The 24,688-nt window shown below is 40.0% G+C and overlaps 1 protein-coding gene across 2 annotated transcripts in view; it reads right to left on the reverse strand.

Moving 5' to 3' along the window:
- The window catches only part of ATP8A2 (ATPase phospholipid transporting 8A2), a 379,008-nt gene that overhangs the window by 327,080 nt on the left and 27,240 nt on the right, over positions 1–24,688 (reverse strand). For both annotated transcript variants that reach the window (XM_087721235.1, XM_087721234.1), the window contains exon 2: positions 11,477–11,621. In XM_087721235.1, the coding sequence (XP_087577361.1) occupies positions 11,477–11,621 (145 nt within the window). The remainder of the gene's footprint in view (positions 1–11,476; positions 11,622–24,688) is intronic.

A 24,688-nucleotide genomic window follows, 5' to 3' on the forward strand; every position in this document is an offset into this window, starting at 1 on the left:
AACATTAGATCCAATAACTGAAATCACCTCTGATGCTATTTACAATTATTAAAAACAATACATAAAATGCAAATCCAGTTTTTTCACTGTTAAATAAGATTTGCCCAACCTAAAAAAGCCAGGTGCATTGAAGTTAAACCTGCCAGAAATAGTAGCCACTGAAGCCAAATTTTCCCCAGAAGAAAAAGTACACTCCTGGATTTGTTTCGTTTCTGCATAATAAGATTAGTCACTTTGTTCCACTAATCCCTGTTTCACATGCCACATAGGCAAACTAGTTTTGTAACATCACGGGGTGCCCTGCTTTCCAATAAAGTACTTTGGACTTATCAGATGCACGTGGTTTTGTTCAGCTTGCACGAGCACTGAAGTAGCGCAGCTAGATGTAAGTACTAGCAGTGGTTTCAGTTCAGAAGACTCCCGCCTGCCCACCCTTGTACATTCTTTTCCACTAGCACAGAAACAGTGAACTGTTTAAAGAGAGAGAATTGATGTTGCAAAGGGGTTTTCTTCCCCCAACAAAGCTGACATTTACAAGTAAGTGATGTTCTCCACTAAGCAAACTCCTAGTTCCAACCTACCAAAGGAAAGCCACTTGAGTTGGAATGAGTAAGCACAGCTGCCATTGACCTGTCTCATCCATGGTCAAAAATGACTATCTTCAACAATAGTGAAAGCATTCTGCGTGGAAATCCAGAAATCCCAAAATAACAAATAAGGTTAAGAAAATATCCATAAAGGTAAAATATCCCTCACACATATGTGCTAGTTGTTCCCGACTCTAGGGGGTGGATCTCATCTCCATTTCAAAGCCAATGAACCATCACTGTCCGAAGATGTCTCCGTGATCATGTGGCTGGCATGACTAAACACCGAAGGCACATGAAAAGCTGTTACTTTCCCAGCATAGGTGGTCCCTATTTTTCTACTTGCATTTTTACATGCTTTCGAACTGCTAGGTTGGCAGAAGCTGGGACAAGTAACGAGAGCTCACTCCATTATGCAGCGCTAGGGGTTCGAACCGCCGAAAATATCCATACAGAAGGATAAATAAAGTTGTTTGGCATCTTAGCTGAGCTTACAACCTGCGTATAAGGAGAATTTCTCCAGATGGTAGGAAGTACACATAAACATATCCCTAAAAGGCAATGAAAACATATTCAAATCATTAAACATATATAGTAAAGGGAGGATGATAATGTAGCTGGGTTGTTAGCAACAGTTCAAAAAGAATTTCTAAATCAAAGAAAAGTTCCATATATCATTTTGCTAGAAGGATAATGAAACATAAGCTTCTTGCTGAACTTATTTATCTACTTATTGTTAGCCTAATGAATAAGACTCACTAAATATGGGGTCCTCTCCAACTATTTGTTTCCATTATGGCCAATCAGACGCCAATGGAAAATAGGGTGAAAAAGAGTGAATTGATTTGACTTCCTCTTTTGCCTGTCCAGAGTGCTACTCAGGGTTGAAGCCAAATTGCTAAAATAGTTGAAATGTACTCATCACTACTTAGCAGAGTAACCTATGGATACTTCAAAATGATTCAAAATGATCACATAAGTAAGAACAGTAATTCTCCTTTAGAACTTCCAGGTACACCTCTGTTTCTAAGGCTTTCATGAGATATCTTTAAGAGTTACAATATATATGGTATTTCAAAGACTGTGATCATTAAAGAAGCAGCATCTTTTTGAGACATAAAAGTACATAATGCTGCCAAAATAAATAATTGTGTATTAAAGACTTACTGTAACTTAGAGCTAGCAAATGCTCTAAAATGACCAACTAAATAACTCAAAGCAACAGAATGTTTGGATCTTTTTAGCACAGAAAAGAAAGGAAGAGAAACACGATAAAAAATAAAACTATTTATTATTGTGTATGGTAGATATTAATTATAATAAATTCTAGATGGCTGGCAGATATTTTAATTTGTTTACCTGGGCTTTGATTACGAACTATTTCTCTTTATTTCATAGAATTACCAAAGCTATTTATTATATACTAATAAACTCAGGGTGGTCTTAAGACAATGACATTCTCAAAAAGACCTTGTAAAGCTGACTATATAAGAAATGATAATTGGGTTCAAGTTACCCAGAATTAAGTTTCCAGACTGCACTAAACAATAATGTGGTTTGCTTAATTGTGGCTCTACACATTGTGCATACCAGACAACCATGCATTCTGTACCACATATTAAAATAAAGTCTTGTTTCGTATAAAATATAAAGCCATCTAAGTGTTGCAAAACAGCCATTAGTGGTGAAATACTTATATTTTTTAATTATTGTGCCATTAGGTTATTTAACCTCAATCTTTTAATGCTTTGCTATTTACTGCATGAAAGTAATGGTCCAATTCAAACTTACAGCTTAGCATGCAATATTCATCCATTTCTCTGTATCTTCCATCTGCTCACACACAGAGATTATACCTCTTTTTCATTTTCAGATGCAACATAATTAGCATTCCTTTAGCCATGACATTCCCAGGATACATCTGAATACAAGATCTCTGAGACTAGTAAATCTCTTTAATACATAATGCAAACAGCTTTCATTTTTACCTTGTAAAATCTGAAAGATGCTTTTCAAAATTAGTGCCATTTCTTTATGTCAAGCTGTTCGGTTTATTTTCATGAAAATACTTTATTTTAAGTTTTAAGACAAACTTTCAGAGAATTGAGGGTGGGGGCCAGGTCTTTGGATGCCGTCCCATAACCTCTTATCTTTCCAGTCTTTTTGCTGGTTTTTACCTCAGGAATGTACAACCTGAAGGCCCCTTCAGTGCACTGGATGCTCTTAAGGCATCTCAAACATTGTTACTGAACTGGCATTTTTTGATGTGATTTAATTAAGAAATGAACCTTTATTTTTGTTCTCTTATTTTTAAGCACATATCTGGTTTAAAGCATAAAGGTGGTCATACATTTGATCTACTTTTAACCCCAGAGCAAATAGCTCGTGAATTTAAGATGGAGGACATAGTGGCCAAACACTTGTCATGATTAGATTGTTTTTATTGGTCAGTTCATTGACCTCTACAAGAGGAGCGATTAAAAATGGCCCATCTCAGATGTCACATGCTCATTTCTCAGCCGCTAATTGCAGATTCCCCCCCCCCAACAATACATCAGGCTGTTCCATGCCCAAATCATTTGTGAAATACTGTATGTTGATTGAGACAATGCAGAGGTGGTTTTCTTACTGGTAGCGGTGGCTGCTGGAGGCTCCGCCCAATGTAATGCGCAATTTTCTGGGCCTGCAAGTGCGCTCACATTTGTGAATTGGTAGCAAAGGTAAGTGAATCACACCACTGAGACCATGGATATGAGTCTCCACATGTAAGCTCCATCAGACCCTGGATCTCAGATATAAAGTGACAGAAATGACAGTTTGGGTGACAGTGGTGGAAGACAAAAAGTGGTTATATATAGTAAAGAATTACTAAAAGCTCAGATTTGGACTTGGATTATGGCAATGAGAACATAGAGGTATCAATACTTTGCATTCTCATCACTGGTGGTATTCAGCCAGTTTGCACCACTTCGGGAGAACCGGTTGTTAACTTTCTGAGCAGTTTGGTGAACTGGTTGTTGGAAGAAATCATTAGGGCAGAGAACCGGTTGTTAAACTATTTGAATCCCAACACATGATGCACGCAGGGATCAGAAGTGGTATTCAGCAGGTTCTGACCAGTTCTGGAGAACCAGTAGCAGAAATTTTGAGTAGTTCGGAGAACCGGTAAATACCACCTCTAACTGACCCCTCTCCCATCTATTCTCTGCCTCCCGAGTCCCAGCCAATCAGAAGGAAATAGAGATTTTACAGTATCCTTCCCCTGCCATGCCCACCAAGCCACACACCCCAAGCCATGGCATGCCCACCAAGCGATGCCCACAGAACCGGTAATAAAATTTTTTGAATCCCACCACTGATTCTCATCATATCAGTTAAACGTTCTCCAGAGAAACTACTGGGAAAGAACAGGTAGTGTAGATATCCATTTAGAGTACTGTGAAATATTTAAAAGAGATGTTCATAATAAGTGAGCAAGAAAACATCATGTGTTTTCCCTCTGATTTAAATGCCACATTGGCAGGATTAGGTTGAGTAAATGAAGCAACGCTTTATCAAATTATTGGGATTCCTCGGATCTTCTGGACACCAAAGGTGGCAACAGGATTTTTAGTAGCATGAACATTAGCACTTGTGATGTTGGTACCTATCTCACCTGGCTTGTTCAAGCAATGACATAGAACCATGATGGCAAACCTATGGCACATATGTCACAGGTGGCACACGGAGCCATTTCTGAGGTGTTTCCCTGTCAGCTCCAGCATGCATGCGTGCACTGGCCAGCTGATTTTCGGCCTTGATTTTCCCTGAAGCCTCCGGAGGGCGAAAACCCGCCCAACGCACGAACCGGAAGTTTGGGAATGGACTTCCGGTTTGCACATTGGGCTGTTTTTCACCCTCTGGAAAGCCTCTGGAGGGCAAAAAAACCACCCTACATGCAAACCAGATAGCATGTGTGCATGCTTTTGACACACGAGGCGAAAAAGGTTAACCATCACTGACAAAGAATATATGCATCTGGATTTAAGAGGCAACAAATGCTCTTTGAGGGCTATACCTCTTTTTTTTTTTTTTGAAGGGGATGGTGATACCTTCCCTCCTAAAGAAACCATGTTAGATAACTTCAGCTCTGTCTCTGATTTTACCTTCTTGAAATAGTTCTGGAGAGATGAGGCTGCAAAGAATCTTGGATGAAGTAGATTATCTACACCACCTTTAGTTGGTTTCAGAATGAGATTTCATTATCAATTGTGAATGACTTCCATAAAGACTTTGGTTACTGGAATTTTATTGGAGTCCTACTGGATCTCCCAACAGAATTCAATACTATTGACTGTGGTATCACATCTTTATACTGCCTGCAAAATTTGGGAGTGGAAGGCATTGTATTACAATTGTTCCACTCCTATCCAAGAGAGCAAGTCATGTCAGTCATAATGGGAAATGAGGAACTATGTCACAGAGATTTGTTCTTTTCCTCATGTTTACCAACTACGTAAAACTGCCAGGTGAGACTTTCATTTGTTCAGGATCCTTATGTTACCTTCTAATATATCCCTGGGAAGAAGATATAATGGACTTCCTTTGTATCCCAGGTGGCACAGTGGTTGGAATGCAGTATTGCAGACTAACTCTGCCCATAATCTGGCATTCAGTCTTGATGGGGCTCAAGGTTGACTCAACCTTCCCTCTATAAAATGAGGACCCAGATTGTTGGGGAAAATATGCTGACACCGCAAACCGCCCAGAGAGCGCTGTAAAGCACTATGGGGCAGTATATAAATCGAAGCGCTACTGTTATTGCTATATGGGGGCAGAAAGAAATGTATGGGTTGAAAGAAGTTGAAATGGAATCCTAGCAAGGCATGATAATTCTTCAGAAACTAAGAGGTTTGGCAATGACTCCTAAACCGACTCATAAAAGAAGACAATTCCTTTGGATTCGTGGTTTTCACTTATTTAGCAGATTTTACAGGGCATAGGCAATGCACTTGAAGGACAAGAGGAAGAGCCACTACCAAGGCAATGATCAAATAAAAGGGATCTGAGTCCAGGCCAAAAAAGTAACATGAATAATAGCATCAGACAAGACCCTCTCTAGTTCACACAAAAATAAAGGGAAGGAGTGAGGACATAACACTGAGCAAGATGGATAACTTAGAAAGTGGATAACTTAGTATCAATTGTTATCATGAATATACTCCAGAACCTTGGACTTCATAGTTTTCTGATACCATCTTCATCACCTCTTCCTCCATCTCATTTAAGCTAGACAAGGTTTCTGAAGCATGAATGTAAGAAAAAAAAATACCCTTCATTTACCTAAACCACCATGCCACTTTTTAAATGCAGTTAATTTATTCTAATCAAACTAGGGGCCAGCATGCTGGGCTTGAAGTCTGGTCATTTAGGGTCAAATCAGTGAACAGACTTTGCTTCGTAAAAGTTATACGGTACTTTGCCGCTCTTTATACACCTAAAGAGACCTCACAGCTTGCCGAAGCTATAAAAATCAAAATGTATTTCCCAAACAGGCATCCTGCAATGCATTTCGACAGCACCAAATGCTGCTATGTTATGATATATCTAACTCCACAAGCAGCCCTTTAGTATTCAAAAACTGAGGAACATAAATAGATAAGAGAAAAACTGAACCTCAGCAAATTCCAAGAAAAATGTAACAGTAAAAGAGGCTGATGTATTTGTAAAAACCTAAGAAAAAATTAATCTAAAATGCACAGAGAAGTTGGGTTAGAATCAGAGGTGGGATTCTACCAGTTTGGACCGGTTCAGGTGAACTGGTAGCTCAGACGATCAGCTGGGAGCGAACCAGTTTGCTCTGATTTTCAGCTAGACTCGTCCGCCTGCACCTTCGCTATACTCACTTAATTCCCTTTTCTGAAGCCCAACTGATAGGCGCCACAGAGCGGATTGCCACTTCTCCGCTGTTTTGCACTGGGGCTGCAGTAGAAGGTAAGTTTTCAAATTCGCTGCACACGCTTTGTGCACGTGCTCAGCAAATCAGTTGTTAAACCAATTGGCCTGCTGCCAATCACCTCCAATAGACCGATCAGATCCCACAGATTAGGCCTCCTCCGAATTCCATCCGCCGGCCAATGCCGACTGGCGACTACCCGGAGGAGATCCTTCTCTGTGGCTGCTCCGACCCTCTGGAACGAACTCCCCGTGGAGATTTGAACCCTCACCACCCTCCAGGCCTTCCGCAAAGCCCTTAAAACCTGGCTATTCCGGCAGGCCTGGGGCTAAAGAGCTTCTGCCCCCCCCTTCTCGAATGGTATGATTGTTGTGTGTTTTTAAATTGTATATTGTTGTTTGTCTTTTTATCCCCTGTTTGTACTTCCTTTCCCCGACTGAGTTGTGAGCCACACTGAGTCCCCTTCGGGGAAAAGGGCAGCATATAAATGAAATAAATCCTAATCCTAAATGAATCCCATCACTGGTTAGAATGCTACTTACCCAGTGGATAATCTACCCGAAAATAAGCAATGTATTGATGCATTAGATCAGTGGTTCTCAACCTATGGGTCGGCACCCCTTTGGGGGTTGAACGACCCTTTCACAGGTTTCTAAGACCATCGGAAAACACATATTTTGATGGTCTTAGGAACCAAGACACAAATTTTATAGTTGGGGGTCACCACAACATGAGGAACTGTACCAAAGGGTCGCAGCATTGGGAAGGTTGAGAACATTAGATTTTTATCTCAGAAATTCCAGAAGCTCAAGTTATTATTATTTTTCCCATAATAATCACCTTGCAAGGTATAGTAAACTGAGAGAGAGAACAATTGGCCCTAAAGCACAATTGACATTCATAATAGAGTGGACTCAGAAAGGCATTTTCCAGGTCTTAGCAGGCTACTGTGTATTGGAGCTCTCAATTTACATTTCTATTGATTGCAACAAAGAACAATTAGGCAACTCCTGAACTTTTTCCAACCTCTGAAGCGTAGTCTATATTTTTTCAGAATAAATGAATGCAAGGACAGTGCAATCTTGTATAGATTTCCTTAGAGATCAGTTTTAATTCAACTGATGCATAGGACTGAAGTTCTGGTGGAGTCACGGGTCATAGGATAAAAGTTTAAAAAGTGAATTTGGGTTTGTCAAATTTGAGGGGTTTTCCTCATGGTTCAACTATCTGTGGCAGAATGAAAGGTATCTCACACATTGTGATGGAAGCAGCAGCCTTTTGCAGAACTTGCAACTGGATGGAAAGGAATGGCCAACACAGCAATTCTATTCATATCTTTATTTGAAAGCAGGTCCCTTTTAATCTAGTAATGCTGACATCCAGATAACTCTATAGCAGCCTTCCCAACCTGATGCTCTCAAAGTGCTTGAGAAAAATTCTGAAAGGCCCAGCTCTACTTCTCTTCCGAGTGCCAGCTACTGCTGGTCTTTTGTCTTCTTCAGAGTTATATTTGTTAGGCAAAGAGCCTCTCCTTTTTATTATTCTAGCAAACACTTTGGGATCATTTCTGCTGAAGAACAAAGCAATATGTTTCAAGGAAATACATGACAAGGGCAGAGAGCAAATGTTCCCAGAGACTGTATTTTTAGATGGAAAGAAATGGGCATGTGAAAAGCGAGCATTTTGGTGAGTCTTGAGAAAAGAAAGCCCAGAGTTTGACTAGGGAATCTCATTCAACAAAACTTAATCCATTGATCAAAAGTAGATCTTCTGTATCCACAGAATGTTTGAATGGGGAGGGAGAATGGGACATTCAAGGAAAGGTGAAAGGTAGGGAATAGACAAAATTCCTGTTGCAATATTTTCTAGTATATTTTTCTTATCATTTTCTAGTCTGTACTGCTTGAGATATTCACATCACCCTATTATTTTAATGTGCTCTCCGTTACTTAAGATTCTTCCAACCGATGCCAAAGAGCAATCATCCTGCATTAAAGATGCCTTACAGAACTGAATAAATTATTTCAGCCACTTTATCACTGTTTGTCTGTTTAAATGGATGCTACAGTCCTGACAAAACACAATAACCTTCTTGACCAAAACCTTGTCAAAAATTTAATAATGTAATCTATTATGTAAGCTCCCCGTTGGGAGAGCGAGTACATTCAGAGAAGCGTTGTGAGAGTTGTGTTGGAGAACACACAAACCAGCATACAGAGACACTGCAGTTCAAATAGGCTTTTACTTTCATGGAAATAGAGGTATCAGAGTCCATCAAATAGTCCAAGTCATACACGGATAAGACAGTCAGTCATCAATGTCGTTCAGTTAAGGGATAATCCAAATAACATAGTCCAGTATCATATAAACAGTCTGGTATTCAAAGTTTGCTAGCAGTTGCAAAACTTACAATAGCTCACAGCACTCAGATCAGATCAGCCCAGCATCTAACGAAACAGAGAGCTAACAGTCATTCTGGCTCCCTCTTATGGCCAATTGAGGAAAAAGCAACCAATCACATTTTACAGTATGATTTAAAGAAACAGGTATAGCATTGGTACATGATTTATATATTGCCAACCCAACCATTAGAATTATATTCCTAACATAATCCTTTCAACTGACACTGTTTTGACAGGATTTTTAACATTTGCTATCCAAAGTACAATTTATCCTTTTGTCTCTCACATACAGAATTATTAATTAAATATGTAGTACTAAAACAGTAATAAAGAAGGAAAGAGTAATGGTTCCAGTTCTAATCCTTTCAAAGCTCCATTCACCACAACTGGCTTCACTTGAACAACATATGCACTAACAACAGTCTGGGATTCTCTCCTTTAATAGCAAAGTATAGGTAGTCTAGCCTTTTATTGTCATTGTACAAAATAAATACAACGAAATTGGTTAGAAAGAGGCAGATTTGGACATGAAGTTGGATATGTTGATTTGAAACTCTGGAGAACTGCTGCTAATTAGTATCTCGATGTATCATTACCGAACTACGATTTTAATAAAGACCAACAATAAGCCATTATTGTTGGGTTCACACATTATAGGAAAATTTAAAAGTCATATATCTGAACCAGTGCCCTATAAAGCAGTATTTCAGGTTTCTGTTTGACTTTCCACATCAGTGGTATATTAAAACATATTCATCGATATTTGCCTAAATACACATCTCACACAAATTCAATCCTTCGTCATGTCAGAATAAAAGGGTCAGGTTTCAGGAAATGGAAAGAATTGGGAGAGTCACTGGCTGAGTTCACAAAATGCATTGTTAAGGTGTTTTGCTTATTTGGTTTTGGCTTGGTATAAACCATACTAAGCATGGCTTATTCAATGAATTTATTAAAACAGGCCATGGTTAAGCATAGCATATAACCTAGCAACCACCTGTCAAACACACAATACTGTAGACAAGAATTGACAAAAACTGTCATTCCCTCTTTGTAAAAACATGGTGCCTTATGTATATTGAATTAATATGCATGATTTAATCTTTTACCCATTTAGAGAGCAAATAAGCTATGGTGAATTTGCAGCTTCTTTTACACATATCCATATTTAGCCTGATTCCCAACAATGCTGTCAGTTATTAGATTATCTCCTCATCCCGAGTAATTGTACAATCAGGAGTAACTGATCTCTCACTATTGTGCCTTAGTAATGATGTTACCAAGTTTAGCAATAAAACATCTTAAAGAAAACTACCAATCTCAGAGAGCACCAAGGAACCCACAAATCAACCTTAAGCTAAAAATATTTTCTTCTATTGGTAAATAACAATCTATTAGCCATCACTTGCCTTTGACTTTCACCCTTTTTCTTAGTCTGATCAGGAGATCCTAGTTTCCTACTGCTTCATACCTACTTCCTTATATGATTATTTCATCGCTCAGAGAAACTTAGACATCATTCTTGCTAACAGCTACTGAATAATTAAAATAACAAATCATTCTGGTACTGACACCACAAGCTTCAACATCTCTTGTTTGACCAAGGCACAAACTTAAATCACTCCCTGTTTTTTTTTAAAGATAACTGAATATACTCTCTAGAGCAGGGGTCTCCAACCTTGGCAACTTTAAGCCTGGTGGATTTCAACTCCCAGAATTCCCCAGTGAGCAAAGCTGGCTGCAAAGTTTGCTGCAAAGCTGGCAACAAAGCTGGCTGGGGAATTCTGGGAGTTGAAGTCTACCAGGCTTAAAGTTGCCAAGGTTGCTCTAGAACAGTGTTTTTCAACCACTGTGCCACGGCACACTAGTGTGCCGTGACATAGTGTAAGGTGTGCCATGAGAGAATTACTTTATATATAGTCAATATAGGCACAGAGTTAATTTTTTTTAACATTTTCTAATGGTGGTGTGCCTCATGATTTTTTTCATGAAAAAAGTGTGCCTTTGCACAAAAAAGGTTGAAAAACACTGCTCTAGAAGACCTTATAGAGCTCCTGTCTGTCCTTTGAAATCTAGAAGAGTGGGATTCACTAAACCTAGTGCCTTAAGTTTGTGTTTCCAGAATTTGTTTAGCCATAGTTTAGTCTCTAAGCCCAACTTTCCAGAATTAAAGGGACGCACCAACTTCACCCAAGCAGGGTTTGCACAATGCATGAGGGTACATTATGCTCACTTCTGTTGCAATTTTACACCTTATCATATGAAAGGTAGCAAAAAGCGGAGGGGGGGGGAATTCTAGGCAGAGATGAAACAAGGCTGCCCAGTCCAGACTCATGAACAAATCCATTTTCGACTCTGTCCGGAGGACTTGTCCTTCCACCTCTCTATCCCTGCAGCTAAGCCAAAGTTAGCCTAACTTTTCCATGTGGGTATTTGGAAGTCTTGGTCAAGTTCATTCAACTGGCCCCGCGGTTACTTTGGGCTCACTCTGGACTTCCACCCAGCTTCCCCTCCATCCCCGCCTCTGCTGTTTGGACCAAGGCTCTTCTTACCTGACCCAGTTGTCGCGGAACTTGCTCTGCTGAGGTTCATTCAAGTAAATGGTGCGAGCTGCCGCCTCTCCCTGGTCTGCAGAGGACGTGGCCCCGGACATCTCATCATCCGCCTTCTTGTAGCCCGGGTTAGAGCAAATAGGACCTGCCAGGAGCAGCCAAGCAAGACAGAAAGCAACAGAGAGGAGGGAAGAGACAATTAGTTACAACGGGGAAAGAAGGCAAAGCAAGAGAGGAGCAAGAGGGAGGGACGAGGGCCCCGAAGCCTGCAAAAGGCGCAAAAATCCCGCCAGGCATCCCTCCAATTGGCCGCCCGGGGAGCCTCAGCGGGTCCGCTGGCGACCACCCTCCTTCGTAAACTAGCCCCGAGGGAAGGTGGGTCCCAGCATCATCGCCGCCTCCCCGTTGTTCCCGGCGCTGCCTCCGCTCGCTCCCCAAAAGCCCTCCGCCTTGCAAGCGCACACCATCCCAAACGGCGCCCGCCGAAGGAACGCGACGCCCGCCCGCCCGCTCGCTTTGACTCGCGCCGGAGGAGGAGAAGAAACGCACCGAGCCGGCTGCGCTCTCCCGCCGAAGCAAAACAACAACAATCAAAGTCGTGGCAAAGAAAAAGGCGGGGCTTCCTCCCGTCCTGCCGCCGCCGCCAGCGGGAGAGACCGCCCTCCCATCGATCGCCGGCGGCGCGGCGACAGCCCCGATTAGCGGAAAGACGCGGCCCGCGGGTTCGTTTTTATGGACGGGAGAAAGAGCGGACGGGATCGCGCGTGTTGGGTTCAGGCTTGGTGGCGGGCAAGGCGGTAAGAAAAAGACTCCGAGGAAAGGGAAAGGATGAGGGGACGTTGTAGATAGATGGATTGGTGTATATTTGCCCTGGAGCATCTTTCCTTCCTAATGTTCCTATGAAAGAATGACTGATGAATAATGCAGGATGAATTTATTCTTTATTTAGACTTTGGAAAAGCAGTAGATAATAACTTCAAGAGTGGCCTGGCCCCACGCGTTTTGATGCTGGGAGGTAAATAGCAAAGCATTGGCAGCCCTTTTTGATGCCACTGAATGGCGTCCCTTATCCTACTTGTTCAAGTGATTTAAGGACACCGAGGATGGCATTTCTGTAAGTGGCTCTTCAATATCCTGGAAGTAAAAATTAGGGATGTGGGGGGGAGAGAGAGAGAATCAGACATTTCTTTAGCTTTCGGGACAAAAACAGCTCTAGCTCAGCAGGAACATCTTTGCTAAAGTTTTCTCTGCTTTATTATGCATTTCAGTCAATCAAGAGAGAATAGGGGATTTCTCTCCTTCTTTATACTTCAGTCCGCAGTTCTGTTGGGAAGTAATGTTGAGTAAATTGAGACAACTTAGGGAGAAGTTTGCATTAAGTTCAACAACTGCAAATTGTGGGCTTTTCCTATTGCATTTGAGGCCCGCTTCCACAATTTGTTGAGCGTAACTTGGATGTCTGCCATAAGGTCCTCTCTGTCTGGACCCACTGAAGCAGACATACAATAGTGAAACAGTTGTTACGGAATCCAAGGGAAAGAATGAATGACACACCATCTGTCGTCTTTCCTAACTGGCTGTGCTGAAATCTCCATCTAGGGCAGTGGTTCTGTGGGTTGGGGGTCGAACGACCCTTTCACAGGGGTCGCCTAAGACCATCGGAAAACACATATTTTCGATGGTCTTAGGAACCAAGACACCAATTTGATGGTTGGGGGTCACCACAACATGAGGAACTGTATTAAAGGGTCGCGGCCGGCATTGGGAAGGTTGAGAACCACTGATCTAGGGTTTTTGTTCCTTTGTTTGAGGGTATGACCCTGTAGTCCCATTTGGCAATGAAACTCACTGAATTAATGTGATTTGTTCTTAGTGATTCGGTGTAGATCCCACCAAAGTGATGTCTACATCACTTTCAAGGGCAGAAAATGTAGGAAAATGCATCAAAAGTCTATCCAGGCAGCCCATATCAGAGGACTCCTTCATATTGGCTGAATTTATTTAGTGGCTCTGAACAAGCTATTAAAGCAGCTGCATCTTTTCCTGGGATCATGCAGCTCCCCTCTGCAGTTTGAAAAAGAGGAGTCTGATTTTAGATATTCCCAACAGGTGCTAGCTACACATGCATTGTGCCAAGAGTCACGCTGGCAGGATACAAATGATCTGATTAATTAAATATAAATTGTGCTCCATGTTTTGCCCTTAACATCCCTATCTCTGCACAGCTCTATTTCTAAAATACGTCCTGGTAATAAAAAATATCTTCTATCTCCACCAGCCACTCAACATTATCCTCAAAAGAAATGAATAAAAGTTAAATCTAAATATGGAAATCCAGTTTGGAGTCATGGTTAAGGCTTCAAGCTAGAAAGCTGAAAAATGTGAGTTCTAGTCCTGTCTTAGGCACAACGTGATCATGTGATCAAAATTGATCACGTGATCAAAATTCAGATGCCTGGCAACTGACACATATTTGTGACAATTGCAGTGTCCCAGAATCATATGATCACCTTTTTATGACCTTTTGACAAACAAAGTCAATGGAGGAAGCCAGATTCACTTAACAACAGCGTTACTAACTCAAGAACTTCAGTGATTCATTTAACAACTGTAACTGAAAGTTAGGTCATAAAGTAGGGTAAATTCACCTAACAGTTGTCTCACTTAGCAAAAGAAATTTTTGCGCTCAGTTGTGGTCCTAAGTCAAGGACTATCTGCAATCCTCAATATTTGCTAATGCTCTTTGTTATTAACACAGTGGTAGGCAAACTTAAACACTCAAAGAGCCATTTGGACCCGTTTCCCACAGAAAAGAAAACATCGGGAGCCACAAAGATCCTAACCGGAAGCCCCCTGTTCAAAAAGGAGAGCCTTCTCGGTGGCAGCTCCGACCCTATGGAACGATCTCCCTGTGGAGATTCGTACCCTCACCACCCTCCAGACCTTCCGCACAGCCCTTAAAAACTGGCTATCCCATCAGGCCTGGGGCTAAAGATTGCAACCCGCCCGAATGGTATGAATGTTGTGTTTTAATGATGTATTGTTCTATATGTTAAAAGTTTGTTTCCACCCCCCCCTTTTAAGTTGTAAGCCGCCCTGAGTCCCCCCAGGGAAAAGGGCGGCATATAAATAAACTTAAATACAAATACAAAATACAAAAATTCTGGAGCTGACCAGAAGTTCAGTTTCCCCACCATAGAGTCTCCTCCTAGCGTGGTGTACTTTTTCATCTACCTGCCATAACCAAAAGCCCTACCAATTGTGGAGACAATTGGAAAACTCTCCCCTTGCCATAGAGTCTTATCCTGGTGCACTGTGCTTCTCTTCCCCCACCCACTGGAAGCTCCTCTCAAAATTGTGGCGCTGACCAGTGACGGAGCCGCAACAGAGGGAGGAAAGAGCCACATGTGGCTCCAGAGCCACAGTTTGCTGACTCCTGTATTAACATATTTTATATGACATTAGTTACTTATTTAGTAACTATATTTACACAAAACCCCAAACAAGGGGACCACATTTTATCCTACCATAATGTGCAAACCCATTCCATGTGGCTATTTTAAGATTTGAGTACATTGTTTGTAGGGAACGCAGTGGCTAAGACCCCGAGCTTGTTGATCAGAAGGTCAGCAGTTCAGTGGTTTGAGTCCCTAGCACCGCGTAACAGAGTGAGCTCTCGTTACTTGTCCCAGCTTCTGCCAACCTAGTAGTTTGAAAGCATGTAAAAAATGCAAGTAGAAAAATAGGAACCATCTTTGGTGGGAAGGTAACAGCATTCCGTGCACATTCAGCATTTAGTCATGCTGGCCACATGACCACGGAGATGTCTTTGGACAGCGCTGGGTCTTCGGCTTTGAAGCGGAGATGAGCACCGCCCCCTAGAGTCGGGAATGACTAGCACATATGTGCAAGGGGAACCTTTACCTTTACCTTATGTTGTTTGAATTAAGAAAAATGAATTGAATCAACCATGGTTAAATTGATCACGATAACCATATAATGCAAATGCTTTTTCTGAGCAGGAAGTGGTATCTCATAAATATATGCTACTCCTATACTAAGCATAGGTGAGACAGACATGGTTGGGCAAATCCTCCCAACTTCACCCTTTGCTTCTTTCTTCAAACTATCATGGTTCTGAACATATACATTTACATGTTCATATACATGTGCTCACACAGACACACAAAGACACACACGAACACTAAATCGTATATGATTTTTGCTATTTCATATCTGCCTCTATTTTGTAAAGATTGGCATCTACTAAGACATAATGTGATTGACTTAATTCTCAAGCCATTTCTTGTGGGAGTCAGCCCTTTTTGTTTGTAGACAATAGTCTCTTAGGTGAATGACAGGTTCAAGCAAGCTTCAGTGCTTCTTCCCCAAAGTCACCCCATACCTGACAAGCTTGCTGAATCTCCCAAGAAACTGGACATATTTTCAAACTAGTTCAACATAATTGGGCGAAGATATCCATAGGTGACGTTTCAGGGATGAGAGAAATCCTGGAGTCTGCAGACAGCATATTATTAGGCGGCATATAATCCCACAAATTGCTACTGAAACATAACTATTCTGCTAACAAAACAAATACATCAGGACTGCATTTCCCTGAAGAACATATCGGGACTGCATTTCCTCTATTTCCTGAAATTCCATTCCAATTAATTCAAATTGGATTTAGCTTTTGTGTGACCTTGCCTATTTCTTTGTCTCTCTGCTACCCATCTTCAGAATGCAACCCCTTCCAAGGTGAAGTGCATCCAGGTCACAAGTAAGGCACCCCAGCCTTCAAAGATCTGTCAGGAAATCCATGTATGTTTTATTTATTAAATGACCACTGCTGATCACACTCATTTACCATATCTAATCTGCCAGCTCTTTTGAAGGTCCTGCTTACACTGAAGCAGATCCATGCCTCTCAGACAAGAATAATATTTGAACAGCTGAAAGGAGTGACGGGCAACAAACTAGAACAAACAAAGTATCTGTTGTATTATCACATTTCATTTTATTTCATTTCATTTAAAAAAAACATCCATTTTAGCTAAAGCATTCTTTGGCACAGAATTGAAAAGTAATTAATTTCTTGAGCCTTCCGCTAGGTCAATAGGAGCTGTATTGGCTGTAGTGATTTTTTTTGTTTTTTTAAAAAGAATGAAGCCCACAGCAGAAAGATGTGTATTGTTGAGTGCATTTACTCTAAAGATACGGACCTTCCTTTAAGGTCAGCTTGAAAAGTAAGTAAATCGTCTTTACTTTTAAAGGTCAACTTTAGCAAAACATCTCTTCCAATGGTAGATGATCAGTCAAAAGGTAATTCTTGGCTGTAAATATTTGAAGAGTGTTTTCCTATGCCTAGTCCTAGGAGGAAAGGGTAAAGGGTTTCCTGTGGCTTTTTACTCCCCTAGTCTAGTCGTTGTGACTATAGGGGGCAATGCTCATCTCTGTTCCCAAAGCCATTGAGCCAGCGCTGTCCGAAGACATTTCTGTGGTCATGTGGCCAGCATGATATCATGAAGCGTTTTTACCTTCCCACCGAAGTAATACCTACAAGAGTCTCTGTGGTTAGAGGGCAGTACTGCAAGCTACTTCTGCTGACTGCCAGCTGCCTGCAATTTGGCAGTTCAAATCCTACCAGGCTCAAGGTTGACTCAGCCTCCCAGCCTTCCAAGTTGGGTAAAATGAGGACCCAGATTGTTGGGGGCAACTATGCTGACTCTGTAAACCACGTAGAGAGGGCTGGGAAGAACTGTGAAGCGGTATATAAGTCTACATCCTATTGCTATTTATCTACTTGCATTTGCATGCTTTCAAACTGCTAAGTGGGTAGAAGCTGAGGTGAGCATGGGAGCTCCCCCCATTGCGTGGCACTGAGTCTCAAGCCCGGGCTGCCGGCTTTCCAACCAACAACCCAGCCTCTTAACTGCTGAGCCCCCATGCCCCTTTGCTATGCATGCAGAAGTAAAATAGCAGGATCTGGCTGTGTAGAAAACTATTACAGAAATTATGATAAAAATAAAGAATAGTTTTTTCTTAGTCTTTAATATAGCTGAGCATAAGAAATTAAGAGTTAAGCCATCCATTTTATATAAATCTGATAAAATTTTATAATCTTTCAGTAGTCAGCGAAGGTTCAAAGCACTTTCCCCTTTTCTAAAACCTCTAATTCTTTCTCTGGTCCTAAAGTACACGTGATTGGCTTAGATCCATTTAAACATACATGTTTCTTTCACCAAGCTATATATAAGAGCCGTGGTGGTGCAGGGGTTAGAATGCAGTATTGTGGGATAATTCTGTTAATTCTGCTTCCTGCCAGCAGTTCGATTCTCATCAGATCAAGGTTGACTCAGCCTTCTATTCTTCTGAGGTCAGTAAAATGAGGACCCAGATTGTTGGGGGCAATGTGCTGACTCTGTAAACTGCTTAGAGAGTTTACCTAAGACCTACAGATGGAAAAGATCTGCATTGCAATGCCCTTTGGAAAGAAGCAGTGTTTGTACCTTAGGAGAAGGGATGCATAATCGTACCTGTGCATCTACATCCCTTTAGGCAAAGAAGTTCTTCTCTCGTTGTGGTTTCCATGGAAATCCAGTAACACGTCTGGTCCAGGATGCAAAGAATTTACAGATGTACCAAGACCAGCAAATGTTTTGTCCTATGGTTAAAGTTTCTTTAATAAAGGAGAATATTTGTAGTTCAAGGTTGACATGAGAGGTCCTTGGTGCTCTCTGAGCTTGCTTGTTTTCTTGCAGACATTTCATTACCCAAAATAGGTAACCTCATCAGTGGTAGTCCTAGGTAACATCATCAGGACTAGCACTGAAATGTCTGCAAAAAAAACAACAACAAGCAAGCTCAGGATCCCTTAGAGTTGCTTTGAATGTTACTCCTAAAGACTCCAGATTTTAGGAGTTTATGGACCACTCTTGGAACAATAGCCAGGAAAAAAAATCTATTGATGCAGAGTTCCCATACAATTGAAAACTGCTGAAACTATCGTAACAATTATGAAGAAATACAGTCAACGTTTTATATGGAAATAAAAGTAGTCAGACTGGAAGTGTCTGTGTCTCAAACTACACAAAGATGCAGTTTCGCTGTATAACTTCAGTAAGATTTCATACTTCGTATGTACTTCTGTAAGGAAAAGTAAGGCCACGATGTAGATAAAACTATACAAAAAATGTCTGTATTCCATCTTGGCATTTCTTGGCAATCTACTAATCTATTAGGTCCGAGATTTCATAAATCATAAGTTATGTTTCATTTGCTTCAGCGTGGTAAAAAAAAATAATTGGGAACATTCTGTTCCTTAAATTAATTAAAATGTCCTGAAATCTAAGAGGTACAGTAGTTCCATTTATGTTGCTAGGAATACATAATACAAAGTTACACATTTAAGCTATATTTTCTTATTCATAGTTAAATAATTGATATATGTAGGGAAGACAAATCTATCAAAGACAATCCTCCCAGTTCATGCCAGAGAAATCAGAAGAGCCAGGAAATTCGAGTGGGTTTAAAGATTTATTACAAGCTTAAGCTCTCCACGAGAATCAGAACAGCCAAAGCAAATTGGTGGTTCCCTAATCATCTTTGTTGCTCTTCTCTGCACTCTTTCTAGAGTCTCCACATCTTTTTTACACTGTGGCGACCAAAACTGAATGCAGTATTCCAAGTGTGGCCTTACCAAGGCATTATAAAGTGGTATTAACACTCCACGTGATCTTGATTCTATCCCTCTGTTTATGCAGCCTAGAACTGTGTTGGCTTTTTTGGCAGCTGCTGCACACGGCTGGCTCATATTTAAATGGTTGTCCACTAGGACTCCAAGATCCCTCTCACAGTTACTACTATTGAGCAAGGTACCACCTATACTGTACCTGTGCATTTCATTTTTCCTGCCTAAATGTAGAACTTTACTTTACATTTCAATATACCCAGAGTTTTTTTAGTTTACCTTTTTTTTAGTTTATCATATAGACTGTTTCACTGGATATATTTAAGTTTCTCAAGACACCATTTGTTTTGTTGTTGTTTACTTTTTTCTCATATCTCCTCTTTTTGCTTTTAGGTTTTTAAGCTAGCCCAGTACACGCTATCAATTTGAGCAGGGAGGCAGTATATTGGAAGACTCTTTATCAAACTTCTGCTTTTTCTCTGTTTATTCCATCCTTGGAAATGTACTGCCTTATATTTGGACTCTTGTTTTTCCTGCTTATTCAGCAGGAAGTCACCAACAATGGGCTTTCAGCTGAGAACCGATTTGCACCAATAGCGATTGAGGGGAGGATTTTTATTCCTTTCTGCTGATCATTCAATCCATCAAAGCATTCAGCATTTCTTGCCATCCTTTTCCTTCTACCGACAAACTCCTGTTAGCTTTCTACGTCAGTAAGAGCAATGGGTTTACTCTCTAGCAAGTATGTTTGAAGTTATAATTGAAGTTTGAATTCATTTGGCAAATATCCAACACAGCCTGCATTCAATAGGAGAAACTATTTTTCAGTAGCTCAAACAAAATATATTTAGGAAATGTGGCTGCTAATGCTTAATATGTGTGCCATTTTAGCATATAAAGCCACATGAAACATATACACATACCAGTATTAGCTGATTCATGTTCATTTCTCAAGTCTAAGTGAAGACTGAATGCCAGCAAAGCCAATAGTTGGGTAGGAAGTTGGATTGAAAGATAGTGGAGTGCTGCTTAAGGGTCCCTGCATCATTTGTACTATTCTCCAGTCTCAGTATGCACTGGAAGATGTTGTTTTATATGAAAAAGAACCAATCAGATGAGAGATCTGGATTATTTTTTTACACTGAATTTACAGAAAGGATTTGCTGGACTTACTACATTAGAAGTACAAAGTGGACTTGATAAGGATAAAGAAAAGAACTTCAAGAAAAGAGAAGAGCATATGAGAAAGCAAATCCTAGAACTTCTTTTGAGGATTTTAAAAACTGCGGAAAAAAAGAATACAAAATTGATTTATTGACCATCAAAATGATGAGTTACTTTGATTGATATTTAATGGTTTTTGATTAGGACTGGATGCCATTTCATGGTTATTTCTGGTAACATTTAATTGTTATTTGAGTGGGATTGAATTTTAATTATTTGAAAGAGGAAACAGGGAGATTTGTTTTAAGGAAAAAAGAAAGATTTGGACTGGGTTTAATAAATAATTTGTAACATGTTGTTTCTAATAATTTGTACTGGACTTTTGTTGTTTAAAAGGGAGAAATAGAAATGGGTTTATAAAAATTGGGGTTAGACATGGAATGAAAGGAAGTCTGCTTTTATTTTAAGAGGTAGTGATAACTTCTTAATTTTGATTATGCTTGCTTGGTATAAAGAGGTTCTTTTTCTTTTTTAATGTATTTAAAAATATTTTAATGTATGATTTAGTGTATGAGTTTTACTTGTATGATATAATATTAAATAAAATTGTTGGGAAAAAATAAGATGTTCTATCACCACTATTGGGGAAAATATTACATTAAAATGGCAGGGACCTTTCTTGTTCTTTGGCTCAGACTGAGCTTGCCTTGAGCTACACCTTATGAAAACCACACTATGTCCTACAAAACATTCACCTCTGAAGAGAGAAAAAAGTGAAAGTCAATGAGACTTTCTGTCACTTCTATTTGATAGATAGCCTTCAAATTACATTTTGTGGTGCGACATAGCAGCTTCTCCAAGCCTGCAGATGCTACAACCATAACTTTGTACAAGCCAAATGTAGGTATTTTAGCAAGAAGCTAAAAAGAATCTATTTATAAAGAAGGCATGATGCCATAAATAGTAAAAGGACACATTAGCAATAATAAAACAACTAATGGCAATTACCTTTTTCAATAAAACTATATGTAGCTCGAGGATGAATTTTGAGTCTTTGGTACTTTTTGAGTTTGGATGTTTGTATGCAGACATTTCATTACCCAACTAGATAACATCATCAATGCTAGTGAGTGTGGGGTTTGCTCTCTATTTATATATAATAGGTTATCCTGCCAGTATTGGTGGGAGGATGGTTTTCTCATTGGCAGTCCCTTGATTAGAGTATTGTCTTCTGCTTGATCATTTGTCTGGTGTTAATCCCTGCTTATCTAGTTGTTGGCTGCTGCAGAAGACATGTTCTAGTCTTTTAGTTTCCTTCTTAACCTTTTTAGATGTCTCTTTTGAATGATAACCTATTAATGATAACCTGTACATATGGCTTCCTTCTAAGTGTCCATTGATGATTGATGTGTCTGAATGCTGAAATTTCCAAGAATTCCCTAGTATTTTTATTTAACTTGGATTAGAATTTCTCCTGTGACAACTATTGGTGAGTCTGTCCATGTATTGTAAGCTTAAGAAATTTTCATCCTGTCTTCTGACTGCTAGATGATGTTCATGGAGGCCCTCTATTGATCTTCTGCCTTTCTATCTTATATAGTGGCTGATATAGTCCATACATTGGACTATATACCGCTTTATAGTGCATAGTTACAGCCCTCTCTAAGCAATTTACAGAGTCAGCATATTTTCCCCAACAATCTGGGTCCTCATTTTACCCACCTCGGAAGGATGGAAGGCTGAGTCAACCTTGAGCCTGGTGAGATTCGAACTGTGAAATTGCAGGCAGGCAGCAGGCAGCAGAAGCAGCCTGTCGTACTGCACTCTAACCACTGTGCCACCATGGCTCATGTTGTTGTTTGTCCAGTGTTAATCCCAAATAAACAGGAATTAAAAAGTTTGATATAATGTCTTTCTGCAAACGTCAATGCATACTTACTATTTACTTTTTTATTTACAGATTCTGTTTTATCGAATAGTGTAATGCACTCTCATACAAGACAGTAGAAGCATTTTTATGCATTCCCAATTCATACTCTAACTTGCAGGCTGAACATAGCATATGTATGGGCTATATTTGCCAATAGATCCAGGAAATTAAATTGCCTTTGCTTGGAATGCCATTAGGAGGACATACTGAGAAAAAAATGTTATTAAGAGATAGCATTCAGGGTCCAGATGTAAGGCCACAGCTTTTTGCTGAACCAAACAGAGCATATTTTACTACTATTTATGAATAAAATAATGTAGGGTTATACTATAAGTAAATTATGAACAGCCACTTTATCTCAAAGGCCACTAACAGCAAAGAAAGCATATTTAAAAGATATAGCAAAACAGGAGGTCGGTAAAAATTCAGACAACAACACAAGAAGTAGTACATAAATGAATTAAGAAAGTATCAAAAGAATCAAAGAAATTGTTAAGTGCTTGCTGTTTTTAAAAAAATGAAATAATGATTTATTATAGTGAATGCAGGTATAGTCTCAAGAATTGCCAGCATTTCAGCTCTCCACATGACCCAATATATGATCTACGATACAGAAAAATGATATCCAGAGTTGCCCAATATCTTTGCATTGCTGAATTTCTTTCATATTAATCCAGTAAAAGAAGCCGGATATGTCATTCATATCCGGCTTCATAAACCTCAAACAATGTAAGGCTACAAGCTGAACAAAGCCAAAATAAGATCATTGCTCTGGATAAGCAGATCTTTGCAAGTGATAATCTGGAAGCCAGTGACGTGCAGTCAGGTGAGGCAAGTGAGGCCTCACCTGACTTCTTTTCATCATGAAGAGAAAAAAATTGTCAAAGGAAGAAATAAATTAAATGCTTGTGTTTATCTACTGATCTGTACCATAAAGTTATTTTCCATTTAACTTCACCAGTTTTACAATATTTAGTATTAAAATTTCAGAATTTTCACATTTACTGTTCAACTAGTCAGGCGAGAGCTGAGGTGAGGCTGAGCTAGCTGCTGTCTCACCGTGGATGACTCTGCTTAACTGTTTTACGTGATCTGTAATGAGACTGTATTGCTGTCTCTCTGTATGTCGCTTTTAATAGTTTAGCTGATGTATATAATAAAAATGGAGTGTTTTTTGTCAACAACAACGTGTGGAACGTGTTTCTTGCACTGAGCGATCATAAAACGCCTAAAAAGTCAGACTAGGTGAGGCCACGCAGTTCTCCTGCCTCATAGTAGAGGGCGCTCATTCTTCCTGTGACTCAGTGGCAGCAGACTAAGTGACAGCCACAGAGCGCCATGACATCAAGGACGACTTTCTTCCCTGGCCATGATCGCCATCAAGACAGAGAGTCTTTTAAAACTAAAAGAAGACAATGAAACATTTTACCAACAAGTTATAGATGCTTTTGTTCAGAAGGAGCAACAGATGGCTTCATTTATAAGTAAATGTAAGACCCATAATAACTTCAATTTTTTTCAATTAAATGTGCTTTTTTGTGTGCTACAGTATATGTAAAGAATGCTGATATGAGACTTTAAACATAACCCGTTAACTGCTGCCAATCAAATATTGGATAAGATAATTTGTACGATTTTAATGTTTGTAAATCTGATTGTGATGACATCAGTGCCTCACCAGCCATAAACCTCACCACACGCCACTGCTAGAAGCCCTCTGTACTGTTTAAGCTGAGACAATTTGCTTGACTTGAAGCCAGAAAGTGTTTTCAATGTCAAAGTTGAGATCACGAACATTAAAAAAAAAATACTTTCTGCAAATAAACAAAGTACATTTTCTGTATTCATAAACAGCCTTCTAAAGTTTCAGATAAGCTTCATGTGAAAGCAATATCTCAGCTATTTTCTCAAGAATTCTACAGCAAACGCAAACAATCTATTAAATTTCACTTGTTGGGACTTTTTCCCTGAGCATCCAGGCAAGGCGTAACTAGGTAGAGATGAGGGAGTCTTTTCAGGTTTATTTCACACTTTTCCCAGAGTGATAAAACAACCTGAAATTAACTGGAAAGAATCTCAGCGTGTGAAAAAATAGAAAATGCTTCTCTTCCCCCCACCTGAACAACAGTAAAATTTATGTTGTACCTAGAAAGAAATCATCTCCACAACCAAGGATTTTTAAATCTATGTATTCCTGGTCCGGAGACTTGAAGGACACCTCTACTTCATATCTGCCCCCCCCCTTTCTGGGATCATTATAAATCAGGGAATTGAATGGGCAGGGAAGAATGGGAGAGAGGGTTATTGGGCTGCCATAGGACCAGTTCATGCTCAGCATTAATGGTTACTTGGTAACTCACTGTCTCTCCACCCAACTAAACCTATGAAGTTTGCTTGGAGGAAGAAATGTTAACTAGCTGTGGTTAAT

The sequence above is a fragment of the Thamnophis sirtalis genome, unplaced genomic scaffold, assembly GCF_051295495.1.
Source record: "Thamnophis sirtalis isolate CommonGarterSnake01/CBP01778 unplaced genomic scaffold, rThaSir2_p1.2 scaffold_8, whole genome shotgun sequence".
Taxonomy (NCBI): domain Eukaryota; kingdom Metazoa; phylum Chordata; class Lepidosauria; order Squamata; family Natricidae; genus Thamnophis; species Thamnophis sirtalis.